The sequence below is a fragment of the Salvelinus alpinus genome, chromosome 22, assembly GCF_045679555.1.
Source record: "Salvelinus alpinus chromosome 22, SLU_Salpinus.1, whole genome shotgun sequence".
In the NCBI taxonomy this organism is placed as follows: Eukaryota; Metazoa; Chordata; class Actinopteri; order Salmoniformes; family Salmonidae; genus Salvelinus; species Salvelinus alpinus.
In genome coordinates this window covers 11,680,981-11,701,922 of record NC_092107.1, presented here as the reverse complement: position 1 = coordinate 11,701,922, position 20,942 = coordinate 11,680,981, and the positions used below count along the sequence as shown (strand labels likewise).

Genomic DNA, 20,942 nt, shown 5'->3' with positions numbered 1-20,942 from the left:
GATACAAATTGTGGAATTATGCCACAACTGGACTAAATAATGCTAAACAAAGTTGGAATGTTCTTATATACATTCAATTAAAGAGAATAATTAGTTAATTTGACACCCAAAAAGTTTTCACATTTGTTGAAATCGCAATGTGGATGTATTATACTTCAGAATTGCATTGGAGCATACTTATATTGCAATGTACAGCCTTACCTATGGATCTTGGGTCCATGAAATGGGGTATCAGTCTACTCAGTGACACTCACAGAATATAACTATGTCGAGTGTACACAAATATTAGATTCATAACTCTTATTGAAGGAATTTAAAGGAAACTCCACCCCAAAACTATATTTTGGAATTTGTTTAATTGGTCTATTGTTGATATAGTCCCAAACAGTTCTGCATTTCAGCAATCAAGTTTTCAAGATGTATAATTTTCAAAATACATTTTGCATAATTGAATGCTGGGTTTTGCATCATATGGACTGGCATAGCTGTTCTGTGAGTGTTATTGAGTAGGCTGGTACCCCATTTCATGGACACAAGATCCATAGGTAAGCCTGTACATTCCTATGTAAGTATGCCCCCAATGCAATTCTGAAGTCAAATACATCCACAGTGCAATTTCAACCAATTATTTGGCATCAAATTAACTAATTATGATCTTTTGTTGAATTTGTATAGCAACATTCCAACCTTTTTTAGCATTATAGTCCAATTTTGACATGATTATTTTTAAGTCCCGTGTGGCTCAGTTGGTAGAGCATGGCGCGTGCAACGCCAGGGTTGTGGGTTCATTCCCCACGGGGGGACCAGGATGAATATGTATGAACTTTCCAATTTGTAAGTCGCTCTGGATAAGAGCGTCTGCTAAATGACTTAAATGTAAATGTAAATGTTTTATCTGCTTGCTTTAGTTTCAATTCGAAACTTTTATTTTGAAACCACCGATTCCACTATTGTTGTTCACAACACACATGTGCCAGTCTTCTCATGGTTCATTGAAAAAAGAAAGAGAAAGTAAAACTCCACCGGGAAGCTCAACAAACACCTTTATCATCGTCTGCTCTCTATTGTAGACTGTTCTTCTTGTTTTACTGCAACAGACAACAACGGTGAATATAGTCATAATAAGGCTATTAGGATACTGCAGAAAAGGTAACAGGTTACTCGCCGAAAGTTCACTTCAGGTGAGCATCATTTGACGCAAAGCAATGTCCCGTGGTTCGAATGCTGGATTTGACCGACACATTACGATTTTTTCTCCTGAGGGCCGCCTCTATCAAGTCGGTGAGATGTTTTGCTTAATTTCTCCAGTTTTGTTTCGTGCAGGGGATGAGCTAGGCTTGTCTAGCATCTGTATATGTATCGTTCTATACCATCTAAAATCATCTAAGATATTCGCGCAGTGAATGTGTTGCGCTGTAGCTGACGATGAGCATCCCCATAGGCCAAACGTGTAGTATATTGTGATTGTAACCATATTGTGATTATAAACATATTGTGATTGTATATTTCACATAGCATGTGGGGGGGACTACAAATGTTTTAAATGTGTGTTACTTCTCTGTGGTATAATATGTCCGTCAATAAAGCGATCTACCAATGTTTGAGACTTTCCCATGAGCACCTTTAGACCTATAGTATTCCAAGCCCCCTGTTTACCCCATGCAGCTTTTAAAAGTTAGCCTATATTTAAGTAGTATAATCTCATGTTCTCATGTGTTGTCCCTCAGAGTATGCCTTCAAAGCCATCGCCCAGGGTGGGTTGACATCACTGGGCGTGCGGGGGACAGACTGTGCTGTGGTGGTCACACAGAAGAAAGTGCCAGTAAGATATTCATCATCTGTCCTTAGTTCCATCTCCATGTACCAGGAGCTTCTGTCTTAGTTGTCTTTGACTTCATCCAAATTAGAAAAAGAATGTTGATATCTGGCGTTAGAGAAAGAGTCAGTCATGAACAGTGAAGCATGACAGAGTGGTGTCTCAGCATTTCTGCTGACAGGGCACACGCCACTGATTTGTTAAAGCTTGTCCAATCTAAATATTATATTGTGGCGCACCAACCCAATATTCTTAACAACAATGAGGTATCATCTACTATATGTGACCCTGTCATTATAATACAGGACAAGCTGCTGGATTCTGCCACTCTGACCAACATGTACCCACTTACCCCACGCATTGGATGTGTGATGACAGGACACAATGGTGTGTATAATGGCACAGACGACATCTCACATCACACACACACACACATCAGTGGTGGTCAGTGGCGTTTAAGATGAGGGAGAACAATTATTTAAAAAATGTATGAACATGGCCTTATTTCTATTACAGCATATTGGATAACTGTCATTCATATTCCATTCACCCACTTCAATGTAACATCGATAACGTTAGGCTACTACATGATACTCAAATTTCCCCTATACCCATCAAGAGGTTGCTACAACCTAGCCTATGAATGAAAGATTACAACATAGCTGTCACGGCCGTCAACAGAAGTAGACCAAAGCGCAGCGTGGTGACAGTACATATTCCTTTATTTATATACATTTACATTTACATTTAAGTCATTTAGCTGACGCTCTTATCCAGAGCGACTTACAAATTGGAAAGTTCATACATATTCATCCTGGTCCCCCCGTGGGGGATGAACCCACAACCCTGGCGTTGCAAGCGCCATGCTCTACCAACTGAGCCACACGGGACTACAACGTGTGGCTATATGACGCCAACAAAAACAATAAACAATCCAAAACAACCGTGAAGCTAAAGGGCTATGTGCCACAAACAAAGTTAACCTCCCACAAAGACAGGTGGGAAAAAGGGATACCTAAGTATGGTTCTCAATCAGAGACAACAATAGACAGCTGTCCCTGATTGAGAACCCTACCCAGCCAAAACATAGAAATACAAATAATAGAACTAGAGAACATAGAATACCCACCCCAAATCACACCCTGACCAAACCAAATAGAGACATAAAAAGGATCTCTAAGGTCAGGGCGTGACAGTAGCAGCACACAGGTCGAGAGAAAATATTGGTGACAGACGGACAGATAGTGACACATTTAATACCGCCTTGCACACTCTTGCCTACATCTAGCTGATCTAGGGTGTAATCGTTAGTCCAACAGTTGCAAACGAGTTTCTATTGGTCAAATTCAGGTATGTTTATCCCTGTTTTGTTCCGTTTGCTTTCATTTAAGAAGCGTTTTTCAACAGAATTGGCGGAAGGAATACACCCCAGGTCACGGATAAACACAGTTCACATTCATAGCAGCCACGTTGTATTCCTGCTCGCATCTATGCGCTGTCCTCCTCTCACCTTTTCCCTTCGTTTGTGGACTTCAATGCACAATACATCAGCTGTATGTGACCAGGCGAAATAACCTTTCCAAGCCAAACCGTATCATAACTGCTACACACAGCCTACATTGTTGTTACCATATTAGCTAAAGTAATGTCAAATTCAACATAGCTAATAGAACTAACGTGTTAGTAAACCAGCTACAATCACGCAGTAACTTTACAGTGTATAGTTAGTTAGCAGTTTAGCACTTACACCGGCAGCCCGGTGGCAGTAAATTAGTCAAACCAAACGCTTACCTTGACTTGGAAGAGTTCCAGTGTTGTGTTGGATAGTCATAGCTAGCTAGCTAACATAGCATCCGTCTGTTTGAGCAGGGTGTTTGAGTATGCTAAACTAGCTAGCTGCATTTGCTAGCTAATTAAGTGAAACTAAAGAGTGAAAAAAAATGACAATCTCTCTCTTGCTTCTCTTTAATTTTTGAAGAAATTAATTTGTTAAAAACTGTTCAACTATTGTCTTTCTCTCTCTTTAAGTCAACTACTCACCACATTTTATGCACTGCAGTGCTAGCTAACTGTAGCTTATGCTTTCAGTACTAGATTAATTCTCTGATCCTTTGATTGGGTGGACAACATGTCAGTCCATGCTGCAAGAGCTCTAATAGGTTGGAGGACGTCCTCCGGAAGTTGTCATAATTACTGTGTAAGTCTATGGAAGGGGGTGAGAACCATGAGCCTCCTAGGTTTTGTATTGAAGTCAATGTACCCAGAGGAGGACGGAAGCTAGCTGTCCTCCGTCTATACCATGCTACCATACAGAGTGCTGCTGAGGCTACTGTAGACCATCATAGCAGCAAAACAGTGTGTTTTAATAAATAATTTGGTAACGTAAATATATTTAGTGTAGTTTTATTTAAATGTTTTATTATTTTTATGAAATTCACTGAGAAGGATGGTCCTCCCCTTCCTCCTCTGAGGAGCCTCCACTGACACACACACACATCCTTTTACTCTCTCTTCCTCTCCCCCTCAGCGGACAGTCGATCCCAGGTCCACAGGGCACGAGTGGAGGCCGCCGAATGGAAGTACAAGTTTGGCTATGACATCACAGCAGATATGTTGTGTCGGAGAATGGCGGACATCTCCCAGGTCTACACACAGAACGCTGAGATGAGACCTTTGGGATGCTGTGAGTGGTGTTCCCCTGTCCTCCTGTCACCCTGTCTCTCTGTTCTCTTCCTCTCCATTGATTCACTCCCTCTCACCCTTACCATTAATCCCCCGGTTCCTTTTCCGGCCGACTGTTTACCTCCTTTCTTTCAATACCTCTATACGTCCTTTTTTCCTCTCCCTGATTGCCCAGTAATAACTTTTTTTTAATCACTTTGCCGCATTTTTCAAATGTAAGTGGTATATTTGCAAAACTCTAAACTGATAACACTTGTAATGCCCCCTATCTTATGATTAGAAACTCTTGTTGTGCTTTCATTGGGGTTTCACACATCTTTCACCCCTGAGTCATTCATGCAAAATCAGCGATTTACGTGAAATACCCTGAGAACATTTAGTTTAGTCACCAATACATCAAATAATGATAGGCTCACCATTTAGTCATTTTAACTACCATTTAATCCAAAAGCAAAAAATACAAGTTACACATTTCAAAAATGTTATTTTTGAAGTGCTCAATAAAAGAGTAGTAGGTGGTAAATATCATTTTCCATACAGTATTTGATAATAACTTAACATGCACAATTATTTTATCATTTGTATCCAATGGCAGGTTGTGAGCATGTTGAGAAATATGCCAGTCTTACGGTTCCATTATCTTTTTACAGTACATACGTAGGACAAATAATCAGAAATTGGGGTATTGTAAAGCAGTTGGCTACTGTAAAAACATAGCACAGTGTTGTAAACCATTTCTTCCCCATGCAACATTCTACAAGATAACCTTTTCTACGTGACTTGTCAACTGCTACATTATCGCCTGTCTCTTAGCCATGGTATATTGGCCGTATACCCCATCTCCTCAGGCCTTATTGTTTAAATATACAACCCAGGTATTTCAGCAGTGCACGGTACACTACACTATAATTCCAGATGGTAGTATATAGAGTGATGCTTTCCACTTTGTCCTATTAAGGCACACTGGTGGAGAATGATGATGTAGTATTTACAGCCACATCCATATATGATTTGGTTTTACCTTACAACATAAATTGATGTCCAACTGATACATTTATACATACAAATTATATAGTTTTACAGTGATCAGCAGTTATGAAACTAAAGTGCGTTCGGAAAGTATTCAGGCCCCTTGACTTTTTCCACATTTTGTTACGTTACAGCCTTATTCTAAAATTGATTACATTCTTTTTCCCCCTCATCAATCTACACACAATACCCCATAATGACAAAGAGAAAACAGTTTTTTAGACATTTTTGCAAATGTATTAACAGAAAAAACGGAAATATAAAATTTACATAAGTATTCAGACCCTTTACAGTACTTTGTTGAAGCACCTTTGGCAGCGATCACAGCCTTGAGTCTTCTTGGGTATGACGCTACAAGCTTGGCACACCTGTATTTGAGGAGATTCTTCCATTGTTCTCTGCAGATCCTCTTGAGCTCTGTCAGGTTGGATAGGGAGCGTCGCTACACAGCTATTTTCAGGTCTCTCCAGAGATGTTCGATCGGGTTCAAGTCCAGGCTCTGGCTGGGCCACTCAAGGACATTCAGAGATATGTCCCAAAGCCACTCCTGCGTTGTCCTGGCTGTGTGCTTTGGGTTGTTGTCCTGTTGGAAGGTGATCCTTCGCCCCAGTCTGAGGTCCTGAGCGCTCTGGAGCAGGTTTTCATCAAGGATCTCTCTGTACTTTGCTTCGTTCATCTTCCCTCGATCCTGACTACTCTCTCAGTCCCTGCCGCTGAAAAACATGGTGCCAGGTTTCCTCCAGACGTGACGCTTGGCATTCAGGCCAAAGAGTTCAATCATGGTTTCATCAGACCAGAGAATCTTGTTTCTCATGGTCTGAGAGTCCTTTAGGTGCCTTTTGGCTAACTTCAAGCGGGCTGTGGCTTCCATCTGGCCACTCTACCATAAAAGCCTGATTGGTGGAGTGTTGCAGAGATGGTTGTCCTTCTGGAAGGTTCTCCCATCTCCACAGAGGAACTCTGGAGCTCCGTCAGAGTGACCATCTCTTCTCTTGGTCACCTCCCTCAGTTTGGCCGGGTTTGGTGTTTCCATTCATTTAAGAATGATGGAACCCACTGTGTTCTTGGGGACCTTCAATGCTGCAGAATACCCTTCCACAGATCTGTGCCTCGACACAATCCTGTCTCGGAGGTCTACGGACAATTCCTTCGACCTCATGGCTTGGTTTTTGCTCTGACATGCACTGTCAACTGTGGGACCTTATATAGACAGGTGTGTGCCTTTCCAAATCATATCCAATCAATTGAACTTACCACAGGTGGACTCCAATCAAGTTGTAGAAACATCTCAAGGATGATCAATGGAAACAGGATGCCCCTGAGCTCAATTTCGAGTCTCATACCAAAGGGTCTGAATACTTATGTAAATAAGATATTTCTGTTTTTTATGTTTAATAAATTTGCAAAATTTTCTAAAAACCTGTTTTCGCTTTGTCACTGTGGGGTATTTTGTGTATATTGATGAGACGAAACAATATAATTTTATCAATTCCATAATATGGCTGTAACGTAACAAAATATGGAAAAAGGGAAGGGGTCTGAATACTTTGCGAATGCACTGTACATTAACTAGACATTAAACATTTTGGTTCAGTTGTTATCCGTTTTCAGCAGTTTGATTAAGTAATAGTTAATTGTATTGTTAACAAATGACAAGAAAATCATATTAAAAGTAAAGTGAATATTGCATTTTGAAACACAGATACTTATACTGAACAAAAATATAAACGCAACAATATCAACATTTTATTGAGTTACAGTTCATATAAGGAAATCGGTCAATTGAAATGAATTCATTAGGTCCTAATCTATGAATTTCATATGACTGGGAATACTGATATGCATCTGTTGGTCACAGATACCTTAAAAATAAATGTAGGGGCGTGGATCAGAAAACCAGTCAGTACCCAAACATTCCCAATGGGTGACATGTCTGGTGAATATGCAGGCCATGGAAGAACTGGGACATTTTCAGCTTGCAGGAATTGTGTACAGATCCTTGCATCATGCGGCTGTGCATTATCTTGCTGAAACATGAGGTGATGGCAACAGATAAATGGCACGACAATGGGCTTCAGGATCTCATCACGGTATCTCTTTGCATTCAAATTCCCATTGATAAAATGCAATGGTTTTCTTGTTCGTAGCTTATGTCTGCCCATACCATAACCCCACCGCCAGCATGGGGCACTCTGTTCACAACGTTGACATCAGCAAACCGCTCGCCCACACGACGCCATACACGTGGTCTGCGGTTGTGAGGCCAGTTGGATGTACTGCCAAATTTCCTAAAACAACGTTGGAGGCGGTTTATGGATAAGAAATGAACATTCACTTCTCTGGCAACAGCTCTGGTGGACATTCCTGCAGTCGGCATGTCAATTGCACGCTCCCTAAACATTTCAGACATCTGTGGCATTGTGTTTTGTGACAAAACTGCACATATTAGTGGCATTTTGTTGTCCCCAGCACAAGGTGGACCTATGTAATGATCATGCTGTTTAATCAGCTTCTTGATATGCCACACCTGTCAGGTGGATGGATTATCTTGGCAAAGGAGAAATGCTCACTAACAGTGATGTAAACAAATGTGTGCACAAAATTTGAGCAAAATAAGCTTTTTGTGCTTATGGAACATTTCTGGTATCGTTTATTTCAGCTCATGAAACATGGGATCAACACTTTCCATGTTGCGTTTACATTTTTGTTCAGTAGATAGAATATGTATCCAAATTGAAAGAGTGATTTGGTGCAGTGAACAAAAGACTGTGAATTGAATTTGTTGCACCCAGTCAACTGAAGATGTGCTGAGAGTTTTTAAACATGAGCCATTTTGATGATCTGTTTAGATGTTTGTGCTTAGAGTTGTGAAAATGGCACCAAAGTGATTGAAAAGATCTATGTGCAGTAGGTGAGTCCTAACTCCCACACAGAGGACTCAGACCCATATCCTTTTCCTCCCAATGTCTCCAGGTATGATCTTGGTGGCCATGGACCCCCAGCTGGGTCCCATGCTGTATAAGTGTGACCCGGCAGGCTACTTCTGTGGATTCAGGGCCACCAGCGTGGGGGCCAAGCAGACAGAGGCTAACAGCTACCTGGAGAAGAAACTGAAGAAGAGGCCGGAGCTGTCATATGAGATGACTGTGGAGGTAGGCGGATGGATACACCTGGATACTCATGGAAACATCTGGCGAAATGTGAAAGTCTGTACAGTATTCAATCTCTCTCTCTCTACTCTCTCTCTGTTTCTTTCCCTCTCTCCTCCTATAGTTGGCCATCTCCTGTCTCTCTTCTATTCTGTCAATGGACTTCAAGCCCAGTGAAATTGAAGTGGGTGTGGTCACTAAGGAAAGCCCCAAGTTCAGGTACTATACCATCACAGTAACTGCATTTCGTCATCACTGTGTTTTTTATATGCTCATATGGTAATGATCAAGGATTTAAAGGGAACAACAGCCAAATGATCAATTCTCTCTTTCTGTCTCCCCAACCCTGGTTTCTAAAACCCACTCTCATCTTCTCTTCTTTCCTCTCACAGGACACTCTCTGAGACAGAGATCGACACTCACTTGGTGGCCATTGCTGAGCGGGAGTAGAGGTGCAGCCATCCACATACAGTACTTCAGGTGTCAGGCTGACTAACAGACTAACCTAGTGGTTCAGTAATAGGACAATAATACTACTTCAGTACAATACTTGGATATGTTTCTACTTTCCAACTATTTACATCTGCACGTGTTGATTTTCACCTTCAGTCTGCATATCAAATCTTCTAGGACATACCGCCAGGCTGTAACTAGAATTCCCATGTTTGTTGGATTGGTTTGATCGTGTGGATCGTTTCATCCATCCTATTGTCTGTATCTCATTGAACCCCATTGTTTATGACCATCAAAATGGGTTTTAGCTGCCTGTGCCCAGAGCGTTACTCATGTCATCTATCACCTGCCACAGAAACACTGTCTAACAGAATAAAACACATCAAATAAAACAAAAGAACACTAATATCCCTTTTTTATTCTGATATGCTTAGATGTTTTCTGTAGAATCACAAAAGACACAGTAGTGCTTAACTTTTTGTATTTGTTTGATTCGATACATGTAACTAGAGTCGTGGGTCCGTATTCACAACATGTCTTTTGTATCCACAAAATGTCTCCCCAAAAAGGTCCTAGGAATCCTGTTGTATCGTTTTTAAAGACAAAAAAACTCCCAGCTCAGAGTAGGTTTTAGGATGACGTTTTTTAAGACACTGCTCAGGCAATCTCTGAGCCAGGAGTAAAATCTATTCATAAAAGTTTATCTCGGCTGGTAATCACGACAAATTGAGGTACCGCAAAGGAAAGATAGTGATGACGATCAAGTCACTTGCCGATAATGGTCCATAAAAAGGTCTATAATTTTCATTGAACACAATCAAAGTTAGCATAGGCCCTAGATGGCTTCAATTGCCCGATTTATAGTCCTGCCCAATTTAGGCATATTTCGTAACAATGTGATATTGCTCTCCAAAGGGATAACTTGATTTAACATGATGTAGTTGAATTAAATAATGGAAAGAAAAACGTGATTATTGATTAGCCTAGTGGTTATAGATATTCAGGCAATAGGCATATCATGTGAAAAAGGCCTCGTGTGAAATCACTGTCAAAAGTGCAATAGATACGGTTGCATGTAGCCTTAGGGGTAGATTATTTATAGATTGATTATATAGAAATATCAAAACATTCTAACAACTCCAAAGCAATTGCATGTGGTGCCGGAACCACCTACTTGCTGTTTTTTGCTATTATCAAGAAGCCTGCTGGTAACTCTTAACTGGTTAGGACCTATCATGAGGTGTCCTAAATATCTGTCCACTAGGTGGGACTCTTATGACGATTTATTTTATTTTTAACTAGGCAAGTGAGATAAGAACAAATTCTTATTTACAATGACGACCTACACCGGCCAAACCCAGACGACGCTGGGCCAATTGTGCGCTGCCCTATGGGACTCCCAATCACGGCCGGTTGTGATACAGCCTGGAATCGAACCATTAGACCACTCAGGAGCCCCTGAAAGAGGCTTCATGCATAGCTTTTATTTTGACCCATAAGAGTAGGAGTAAAACGTCTTTATTTTCAGCACTACCCACCAATTTTCTACTCTGAGACGCTTTGAGGATACAGGTCCTGATCTAGGATTGGTTTTGCCTTTTAAATCAAAATGAAAAGATAGGGGACCTGATGCTAGATCAGTACTCCTACTCTGGGACAGTTTGTGAATATGGGCCCAGACATCGAACAATAATTCAGGCACAAATGAGTAACACACACATTCTATTCCAATTCTCCCACTGACCATGACCTCACTTCTCTGTTCCACACTCTTTACATCTGAATCCCACTGTAGAAGAGGCTACACTTCAGTACTGGGCCAGTAGATGGCGGGATAGAGATAATGATGGGAGTTTCAGCAGGTATTAGGGAGAGAGGAATCCAGTTCACAATACACCAGATAACCAGTAGATAGCGATGTTGCTTAACTTGTGATATCTTCCCCCTTCCGGCCTTGCTGCCACTTCAGCACAAGGCATGCACAGGTGCCTCGTTGGTACTTCGTAATAGCCATGTTGATGTTTTTATTGCCTATTCATAATGCAATGATACATTTATGTGTGCTTTATAATTCAGATTTATTCATTATATTATATTATTGCCACATGCAATTGCTTTGGAATAAAGGTTAAATAAAATGCATAAATAAAATAAAATCGAGTGCACTACTTTTGACCAGAGCCCTATGGGCCCTGGTCAAAAGTAGTGCACTAAATGGGGATGGGAGCCATTTCGGACATAGCCACTGTCTGATAAAATGTATCTTCTGTACAATATAGCACTAGGATATTCTGTTAAACCCAAACATCTTCAAATCACATCTTATTATTGGTCACATACACATGGTTAGCAGATGTTATTGGTCACATACACATGGTTAGCAGATGTTATTGGTCACATACACATGGTTAACAGATGTTATTGGTCACATACACATGGTTAACAGATGTTATTGGTCACATTCACATGGTTAGCAGATGTTATTGGTCACATACACATGGTTAGCAGATGTTATTGGTCACATACACATGGTTAACAGATGTTATTGGTCACATACACATGGTTAACAGATGTTATTGGTCACATACACATGGTTAACAGATGTTATTGGTCACATACACACGGTTAACAGATGTTATTGGACACATACACATGGTTAACAGATGTTATTGTGAGTGTAGTGAAATGCTTATGCTTCTAGATCTGACAGTGCAGCAGTATCTAACAGGTAATATCAACAATTGCACCACAAAACCTAATACACAGAATCTATTAAAGGAATGGGATAAGAATATATAAATATAAAAATATATGGATGAGCAGTGACAGAGCTGCTGAGATGCAATAGATAGTATAGAATAGATAGTGAAGGATACAGTATACAGTATATACATATGAGATAAGTAATGTGAGATATGTAAACATTCTTAAAGTGGCATTATTAAAGTGACTAGTGTTCCATTTATTAAAGTGGCCAATGGTATCAAGTCTGTAGGTAGGCAGCAGCCTCTCTGTGCTAGTGGTGGCTGTTTAACGATCTGATGGCCTTGAGATAGAAGCTGTTGTTCAATCTCTCTGTCCTAGCTTTGATGCACCTGTACTGACCTCACCTTCTGGATTGAAGCGGGGTGAACAGGTAGTGGCTCGGGTGGTTATTGTCCTTGATGATCTTTTTTTACCTTCCTGTGACATCGGGTGTTGTAGGAGGGCAGGTAGTTTGCCCCCGGTGATGCGTTGTGCAGACTGCACCACCCTCTGGAGAGCCCTGCGGTTGTGGGCGGTGCCGTTGCTGTACCAGGCGGTGATACAGCCCGACAGGATGCTCTCGATTGTGCACCTGTAAAAGTTAGTGAGGTTTTTCAGATTAAGATTAAGCAGCAGCAGCTGAAAAGATGAGCTCCTACAAATATTGAAATTTAAATGTTTTTTTAGAGTAAAGTACATCGAAAAAAAATCAAAAGAAAACTGCAAACTGAATAGGAGACCAAACAAGCAGCAAACAAAGAAGAAAGGCTTTTGAAAAAGTAACAATTTTTCATAAAATTATACTGTTTTCTTAGCTAGCTAAGTTGTTTACCTGTTGCTAGGCAGTTGCTAGGGACATTCCTGAAAGAAGCTAGCTAGCTAACAAGGAGTGTCTAGTTGGCAGAAGAGAAGAAGGGACAAAGAAGGGACAAAGTGGGACAAAATAAGGACAGAAGAAAAGGGAAAGGGGACATTAAGGTGAAGCAGTCCTCTAAAGACACAAAAGACAATAATACAAGAAACAACACTTCTATTGCCTCTCCCTCTACGATACGCACTTCCGGTTTGGTTTGGAGCGAGTAGTTGCATTCCGCTTTGCTCCACAGGTAGTATTACAGGTAGTATTACATTTCATTTCATTACAGTACAACAGTTTGATTTGTTTGATCTTAGCTGGCTACATAGCCGTCTTTGTATCCAAGATAATTGTGTAGTCTAGAGTAATTGTCGAGGTTACCTAGCCAGTTAGAGGTTACCTAGCCAGCTACACTTTCAAACAAAGTCAACAACGCAGCCACTGCTAGCTAGCCTATTTCACCAGCCAGCAGTACTATATCATTTTAGTCAATAAGATTTTTTGCAACGTAAGCTTAACTTTCTGAACATTCGAGACGTGTAGTCCACTTGTCATTCCAATCTCCTTTGCATTAGCGTAGCCTCTTCTGTAGCCTGTCAACTATGTGTCTGTCTATCCCTGTTCTCTCCTCTCTGCACAGACCATACAAACGCTTCACACCGCGTGGCCGCTGCTACTCTAACCTGGTGGTCCCAGCGCGCACGACCCACGTGGAGTTCCAGGTCTCAGGCAGCCTCTGGAACTGCCGATCTGCGGCCAACAAGGCAGAGTTCATCTCAGCCTATGCTTCCCTCCAGTCCCTCGACTTCTTGGCACTGACGGAAACATGGATTACCACTGATAACACTGCTACTCCTACTGCTCTCTCCTCGTCTGCCCACGTGTTCTCGCACACCCCGAGAGCTTCTGGTCAGCGGGGTGGTGGCACTGGGATCCTCATCTCTCCCAAGTGGACATTCTCTCTTTCTCCCCTGACCCATCTGTCTATCGCCTCCTTTGAATTCCATGCTGTCACAGTTACCAGCCCTTTCAAGCTTAACATCCTTATCATTTATCGCCCTCCAGGTTCCCTTGGAGAGTTCATCAATGAGCTTGACGCCCTGATAAGTTCCTTTCCTGAGGATGGCTCACCTCTCACAGTTCTGGGTGACTTTAACCTCCCCACGTCTACCTTTGACTCATTCCTCTCTGCCTCCTTCTTTCCACTCCTCTCCTCTTTTGACCTCACCCTCTCACCTTCCCCCCCTACTCACAAGGCAGGCAATACGCTTGACCTCATCTTTACTAGATGCTGTTCTTCCACTAATCTCATTGCAACTCCCCTCCAAGTCTCCGACCACTACCTTGTATCCTTTTCCCTCTCGCTCTCATCCAACACTTCCCACACTGCCCCTACTCGGATGGTATCGCGCCGTCCCAACCTTCGCTCTCTCTCCCCCGCTACTCTCTCCTCTTCCATCCTATCATCTCTTCCCTCTGCTCAAACCTTCTCCAACCTATCTCCTGATTCTGCCTCCTCAACCCTCCTCTCCTCCCTTTCTGCATCCTTTGACTCTCTATGTCCCCTATCCTCCAGGCCGGCTCGGTCCTCCCCTCCTGCTCCGTGGCTCGACGACTCATTGCGAGCTCACAGAACAGGGCTCCGGGCAGCCGAGCGGAAATGGAGGAAAACTCGCCTCCCTGCGGACCTGGCATCCTTTCACTCCCTCCTCTCTACATTCTCCTCTTCTGTCTCTGCTGCTAAAGCCAATTTCTACCACTCTAAATTCCAAGCATCTGCCTCTAACCCTAGGAAGCTCTTTGCCACCTTCTCCTCCCTCCTGAATCCTCCTCCCCCTCCTCCCCCCTCCTCCCTCTCTGCTGATGACTTCGTCAACCATTTTGAAAAGAAGGTCGACGACATCCGATCCTCGTTTGCTAAGTCAAACGACACCGCTGGTTCTGCTCACACTGCCCTACCCTGTGCTTTGACCTCTTTCTCCCCTCTCTCTCCAGATGAAATCTCGCGTCTTGTGACGGCCGGCCGCCCAACAACCTGCCCGCTTGACCCTATCCCCTCCTCTCTTCTCCAGACCATTTCCGGAGACCTTCTCCCTTACCTCACCTCGCTCATCAACTCATCCTTGACCGCTGGCTACGTCCCTTCCGTCTTCAAGAGAGCGAGAGTTGCACCCCTTCTGAAAAAACCTACACTCGATCCCTCCGATGTCAACAACTACAGACCAGTATCCCTTCTTTCTTTTCTCTCCAAAACTCTTGAACGTGCCGTCCTTGGCCAGCTCTCCTGCTATCTCTCTCAGAATGACCTTCTTGATCCAAATCAGTCAGGTTTCAAGACTAGTCATTCAACTGAGACTGCTCTTCTCTGTGTCACGGAGGCGCTCCGCACTGCTAAAGCTAACTCTCTCTCCTCTGCTCTCATCCTTCTAGACCTATCGGCTGCCTTTGATACTGTGAACCATCAGATCCTCCTCTCCACCCTCTCCGAGCTGGGCATCTCCGGCGCGGCCCACGCTTGGATTGCGTCCTACCTGACAGGTCGCTCCTACCAGGTGGCGTGGCGAGAATCTGTCTCCGCACCACGTGCTCTCACCACTGGTGTCCCCCAGGGCTCTGTTCTAGGCCCTCTCCTATTCTCGCTATACACCAAGTCACTTGGCTCTGTCATATCCTCACATGGTCTCTCCTATCATTGCTATGCAGACGACACACAATTAATCTTCTCCTTTCCCCCCTCTGATAACCAGGTGGTGAATCGCATCTCTGCATGTCTGGCAGACATATCAGTGTGGATGACGGATCACCACCTCAAGCTGAACCTCGGCAAGACGGAGCTGCTCTTCCTCCCGGGGAAGGACTGCCCGTTCCATGATCTCGCCATCACGGTTGACAACTCCATTGTGTCCTCCTCCCAGAGTGCTAAGAACCTTGGCGTGATCCTGGACAACACCCTGTCGTTCTCAACTAACATCAAGGCGGTGACCCGTTCCTGTAGGTTCATGCTCTACAACATTCGCAGAGTACGACCCTGCCTCACGCAGGAAGCGGCGCAGGTCCTAATCCAGGCACTTGTCATCTCCCGTCTGGATTACTGCAACTCGCTGTTGGCTGGGCTCCCTGCCTGTGCCATTAAACCCCTACAACTCATCCAGAACGCCGCAGCCCGTCTGGTGTTCAACTTTCCTAAGTTCTCTCACGTCACCCCGCTCCTCCGCTCTCTCCACTGGCTTCCAGTTGAAGCTCGCATCCGCTACAAGACCATGGTGCTTGCCTACGGAGCTGTGAGGGGAACGGCACCTCCGTACCTTCAGGCTCTGATCAGGCCCTACACCCAAACAAGGGCACTGCGTTCATCCACCTCTGGCCTGCTCGCCTCCCTACCTCTGAGGAAGTACAGTTCCCGCTCAGCCCAGTCAAAACTGTTCGCTGCTCTGGCACCCCAATGGTGGAACAAACTCCCTCACGACGCCAGGTCAGCGGAGTCAATCACCACCTTCCGGAGACACCTGAAACCCCACCTCTTTAAGGAATACCTAGGATAGGATAAAGTAATCCTTCTAACCCCCCCCCCCTTAAAAGAGTTAGATGCACTATTGTAAAGTGGTTGTTCCACTGGATATCATAAGGTGAATGCACCAATTTGTAAGTCGCTCTGGATAAGAGCGTCTGCTAAATGACTTAAATGTAAATGTAATGTAATGTAAATGTTTTTCGGTAACAAGCCACATTTTTTCAGCCTCCTGAGGTGGACCATTTCAGTTTGTCGGTGATATGTACACCGAGGAACTTAAAACTTTCCACTTTCTCCACTGCTGTCCCATCGATGTGGATAGGGGGGTGCTCCCTTTGCTGTTTCCTGAAGTCCATGATCATCTCTTTTGTTTTGCTGACATTGAGTGAGAGGTTATTTTCCTGACACCACACTCCGAGGGCCCTCACCTCCTCCCTACAGGCTGTCTCGTCATTGTTGGTAATCAAGCCTACCACTGTTGTGTCGTCTGCAAACTTGATGATTGAGTTGGAGGCGTGCATGGCCACGCAGTTGTGGGTGAACAGGGAGTACAGGAGGGGGTTGAGAACGCACCCTTGTGGGGCCCCAGTGTTGAGGATCAGCGGAGTGTAGATGTTGTTTCCTACCTTCACCACCTGGGGGCGGCCCGTCAGGAAGTCTGGGACCCAGTTGCACAGGGCAGGGTCTGCTTTGCTTTATCTTAGCCAGGTCGCAGTTGTAAATGAGAACTTGTTCTCAACTAGCTTCCCTGGTTAAATAAAGGTGAAATAAAATTAAAATTAAATAAAAGGGTCGAGACCCAGGGACTCAAGCTTAATGATGAGTTTGGAGGGTACTATGGTGTTGAATGCTGAGCTGTAGTCAATGCACAGCATTCTTACATAGGTATTCCTCTTGTCCAGATGGGATAGGGCAGTGTGATGGTGATTGCATCATCTGTGGACCTATTGGGGCGGTATGCAAATTGAAGTGTGTCTAGGGTGTCCGGTTAGGTATAGATGATATGATCCTAGACTAGTCTCTCAAAGCACTTCATGATGACAGAAGTGAGTGCTCTGGGGCGAAAGTCATTTAGTTCAGTTACCTTGGCTTTCTTGGGAACAGGAACAATGGTGTCCATCTTGAAGCATGTGGGGACAGCAGACTGGGATAGGGATTGATTGAATATGTCCGTAAACACACCAGTCAGCTGGTCTGTGCATGCTCTGAGTACGCGACTAGGGATGCCGTCTGGGCCGGCCGTCTTGTGAGGGTTAACATGTTTAAATGTCTTACTAATGTCGGCCAAGGAGGAGGAGAGCCCACAGTCTTTGGTAGCGGGCCGCGTCGGTGGCACTGTATTGTCCTCAAAGTGCGCAAAGAAGTTGTTTAATTTGTCTGGAAGCAAAATGCCGATGTCCGCGACGGGGCTGGTTTTCTTTTTGTAATCCATGATTGTCTGTAGACCCTGCCACATACGTCTCGTGTCTGAGCCGTTGAATTGCGACTCCACTTTTTCTCTATACTGACGCTTTGCTTGTTTAATTGCCTTACGGAGGGAATAACTACACTGTTTGTACTCTGCCATATTTCCCGTTGCCTTGCCATGATTAAATGCGGTGGGCCGTGCTTTCAGTTTTGCGCGAATGCTGCCATCAATCCACGGTTTCTGGTTAGGGAAGGTTTAAATAGTCACAGTGGGTACAACATCTCCTATACACTTCCTTATAAACTCGCTCACCGAGTCAGCGTATAAGTCAATGTTGTTCTCTGAGGCTACCCGGAACATACAGTGGTGCAAAAAAGTATTTAGTCAGCCACCAATTGTGCAAGTTCTCCCACTTAAAAAGATGAGAGAGGCCTGTCATTTTCATCATAGGTACACTTCAACTATGACAGACAAAATGAGAGAAAAAAATTCCAGAAAATCACATTGTAGGATTTTTTATGAATTTATTTGCAAATGATGGTGGAAAATAAGTATTTGGTCAATAACAAAAGTTTATCTCAATACTTTGTTATATACCCTTTGTTGGCAATGACAGAGGTCAAACGTTTTCTGTAAGTCTTCACAAGGTTTTCACACACTGTTGCTGTTATTTTGGCCCATTCCTCCATGCAGATCTCCTCTAGAGCAGTGATGTTTTGTGGCTGTTGCTGTGCAACACGGACTTTCAACTCCCTCCAAATATTTTCTATGGGGTTGAGATCTGGAGACTGGCTAGGCCACTCCAGGACCTTGAAATGCTTCTTACGAAGCCACTCCTTCGTTGCCCGGGCGGTGTGTTTGGGATCATTGTCATGCTGAAAGACCCAGCCACGTTTCATCTTCAATGCCCTTGCTAATGGAAGGAGGTTTTCACTCAAAATCTCACGATACATGGCCCCATTCATTCTTTCCTTTACACGGATCAGTCGTCCTGGTCCCTTTGCAGAAAAACAGCCCCAAAGCATGATGTTTCCACCCCCATGCTTCACAGTAGGTATGGTGTTCTTTGGATGCAACTCAGCATTCTTTGTCCTCCAAACACGACGAGTTGAGTTTTTGCCAAAAAAGTTCTATTTTGGTTTCATCTGACCATATGACATTCTCCCAATCTTCTTCTGGATCATCCAAATGCTCTCTAGCAAACTTCAGATGGGCCTGGACATGTACTGGCTAAAGCAGGGGGACACGTCTGGCACTGCAGATTCAGTCTTCCCAGCCTGGTGCAGGTCTACAATTTTGTTTCTGGTGTCCTTTGACAGCTCTTTGGTCTTGGCCATAGTGGAGTTTGGAGTGTGACTGTTTGAGGTTGTGGACAGGTGTCTTTTATACTGATAACAAGTTCAAACAGGTGCCATTAATACAGGTAACGAGTGGAGGACAGAGGAGCCTCTTAAAGAAGAAGTTACAGGTCTGTGAGAGCCAGAAATCTTGCTTGTTTGTAGGTGACCAAATACTTATTTTCCACCATAATTTGCAAATAAATTCATTAAAAATCCTACAATGTGATTGTCTGGATTGTTTTTTCTCATTTTGTCTGTCATAGTTGAAGTGTACCTATGATGAAAATTACAGGCCTCTCTCATCTTTTTAAGTGGGAGAACTTGTACAATTGGTAGCTGACTAAATACTTTTTTGCCCCACTGTATCTCCCCCACTCTTGACAGTGTTCTCTTAGGGTAATCAGCAATTCCCATCCTCCATTGTAGAATATTAAAACCCTTGGATAAAGCCAGACTCAGCTATATTCACTACAATGAAACATACAGACACAAACAAACATCTAATCAAAGACACAATTCTAATCCTGTTGTTTTGAATGGGCCTCACTCACTCACTCACTGAATGGGCCACAACAATGTCACAACATTGACACAACACTGTCACAACTAAAGGGGAATAGTGCAATCAGTAAGTCAACCCAGTATCCAGGGTTGGGTTCAATTCCATTTAAAATTCAATTTTCCTGAATTGACTGAATTGACCCCATCCCTGCCAGTATCAGGGAGTAAGGGCCTGCACAGTATGCAACAGTGGTACCATGCTAGCTGGTTGGACTGCATTGGATTGTTGTGCTAAAAAGGAAATTGGATGGACTTTATTATGTTTTCTGGGCATTTCTTCTTGTCTTGACATGGCTGCAGGATGCCACCGTTTATATTGGGCTCCTGTAATCCAAAGGGAAAACGAAACTGGTTATGGGGCAGTTCTGTGAAATGAGGTTTTGGACTCATTGGGAAAGGGGGATACCTAGTCAGTTGCGCAAATAAATGCATTCAAACAAACCGAGTCTTCTGCATTTAGCCCAAACCCCTCTGAATCAGAGATGTGCATGGGGCTGTCTTAATCAACGGCCTGGGGAGCAGTGCCTTGCTCAAAGGCAGAACAGATGATTTTTCAACCTTGCCTGCTCAGGGATTCAAACCAGTGATCTTTCTGTTACTGGCCCAGCGCTCTTAACCGCTAGGCCATGTGTTGTACTGTATGTATTTGGGCATGTCCAGACAGACAGGTAGTGGCTGCAGCCAGCTGCAGTACAGTAGATTACGTCTAGACAGATCATTATGGCTAACTCACCTGAGCACCCTCACATCAAAACACAGATTATTGACCCTACAGTAGATCTAATGCCTTCACTGGATCAGCTTTTACTTAGCCTACTACAGTAGCAGTACACTAACACACTAAAGCCTATGTCTAAAGTAGAGTAGTGTACCATTCATTAAAACACTTGTGTGAAACTTTGTACATGGCAGATTGCAGTAAACTTGTAAAATTAGTTTGATTTCATTCTTACAGAAGAAAAGCAAACTTCATAATAACTTAGTTATGAAATCAAATTGAAGGATTAGGGGACTGTATCAAAAAGTGTTTTGTTACAGGATGTATGATATCAAAGAGGGTTTTGTTACAGGATGTATGATATTAAAGAGTGTTTTGTTACAGGATGTATGATATCAAAGAGTGTTTTCTTACAGGATGTATGATATCAAAGAGTGTTTTGTTACAGGATGTATGATATCAAAGAGTGTTTTGTTACAGGATGTATGATATCAAAGAGTGTTTTGTTACAGGATGTATGATATCAAAGAGTGTTTTGTTACAGGATGTATGATATCAAAGAGGGTTTTGTTACAGGATGTAGGCCTGGTCATAGTTCCTGTAAGAAACCATGTGTTCTTGATATTCCAGAGAGGCTGATAACAATACAGTGCATTTGGAAAGTATTCAGACCC

The 20,942-nt window shown here is 43.3% G+C and overlaps 1 protein-coding gene across 1 annotated transcript; it reads left to right on the top strand.

The window, feature by feature from the left end:
* Positions 1-959: 959 nt before the first annotated feature.
* Positions 960-9,526, top strand: LOC139549001 (proteasome subunit alpha type-6-like). The gene is made up of 7 exons (XM_071359038.1): positions 960-1,281; positions 1,728-1,822; positions 2,122-2,203; positions 4,344-4,499; positions 8,501-8,679; positions 8,801-8,895; positions 9,069-9,526. The coding sequence occupies exons 1-7, from the start codon at positions 1,206-1,208 to the stop codon at positions 9,124-9,126; spliced, it is 741 nt and encodes a 246-aa protein (XP_071215139.1). The 5' UTR covers positions 960-1,205; the 3' UTR covers positions 9,127-9,526.
* The last annotated feature ends 11,416 nt before the right edge of the window (positions 9,527-20,942 follow it).

Coding starts and splice junctions, on each gene's coding strand:
- LOC139549001 (XM_071359038.1), top strand. CDS start 1,206: ATGTCCCGTGGTTCGAATGCTGGATTTGACCGACACATTACGATTTTT. Junction 1,823..2,121: donor TCACACAGAAGAAAGTGCCA/GTAAGATATTCA, acceptor ATTATAATACAG/GACAAGCTGCTGGATTCTGC. Junction 8,680..8,800: donor CATATGAGATGACTGTGGAG/GTAGGCGGATGG, acceptor CTCCTCCTATAG/TTGGCCATCTCCTGTCTCTC.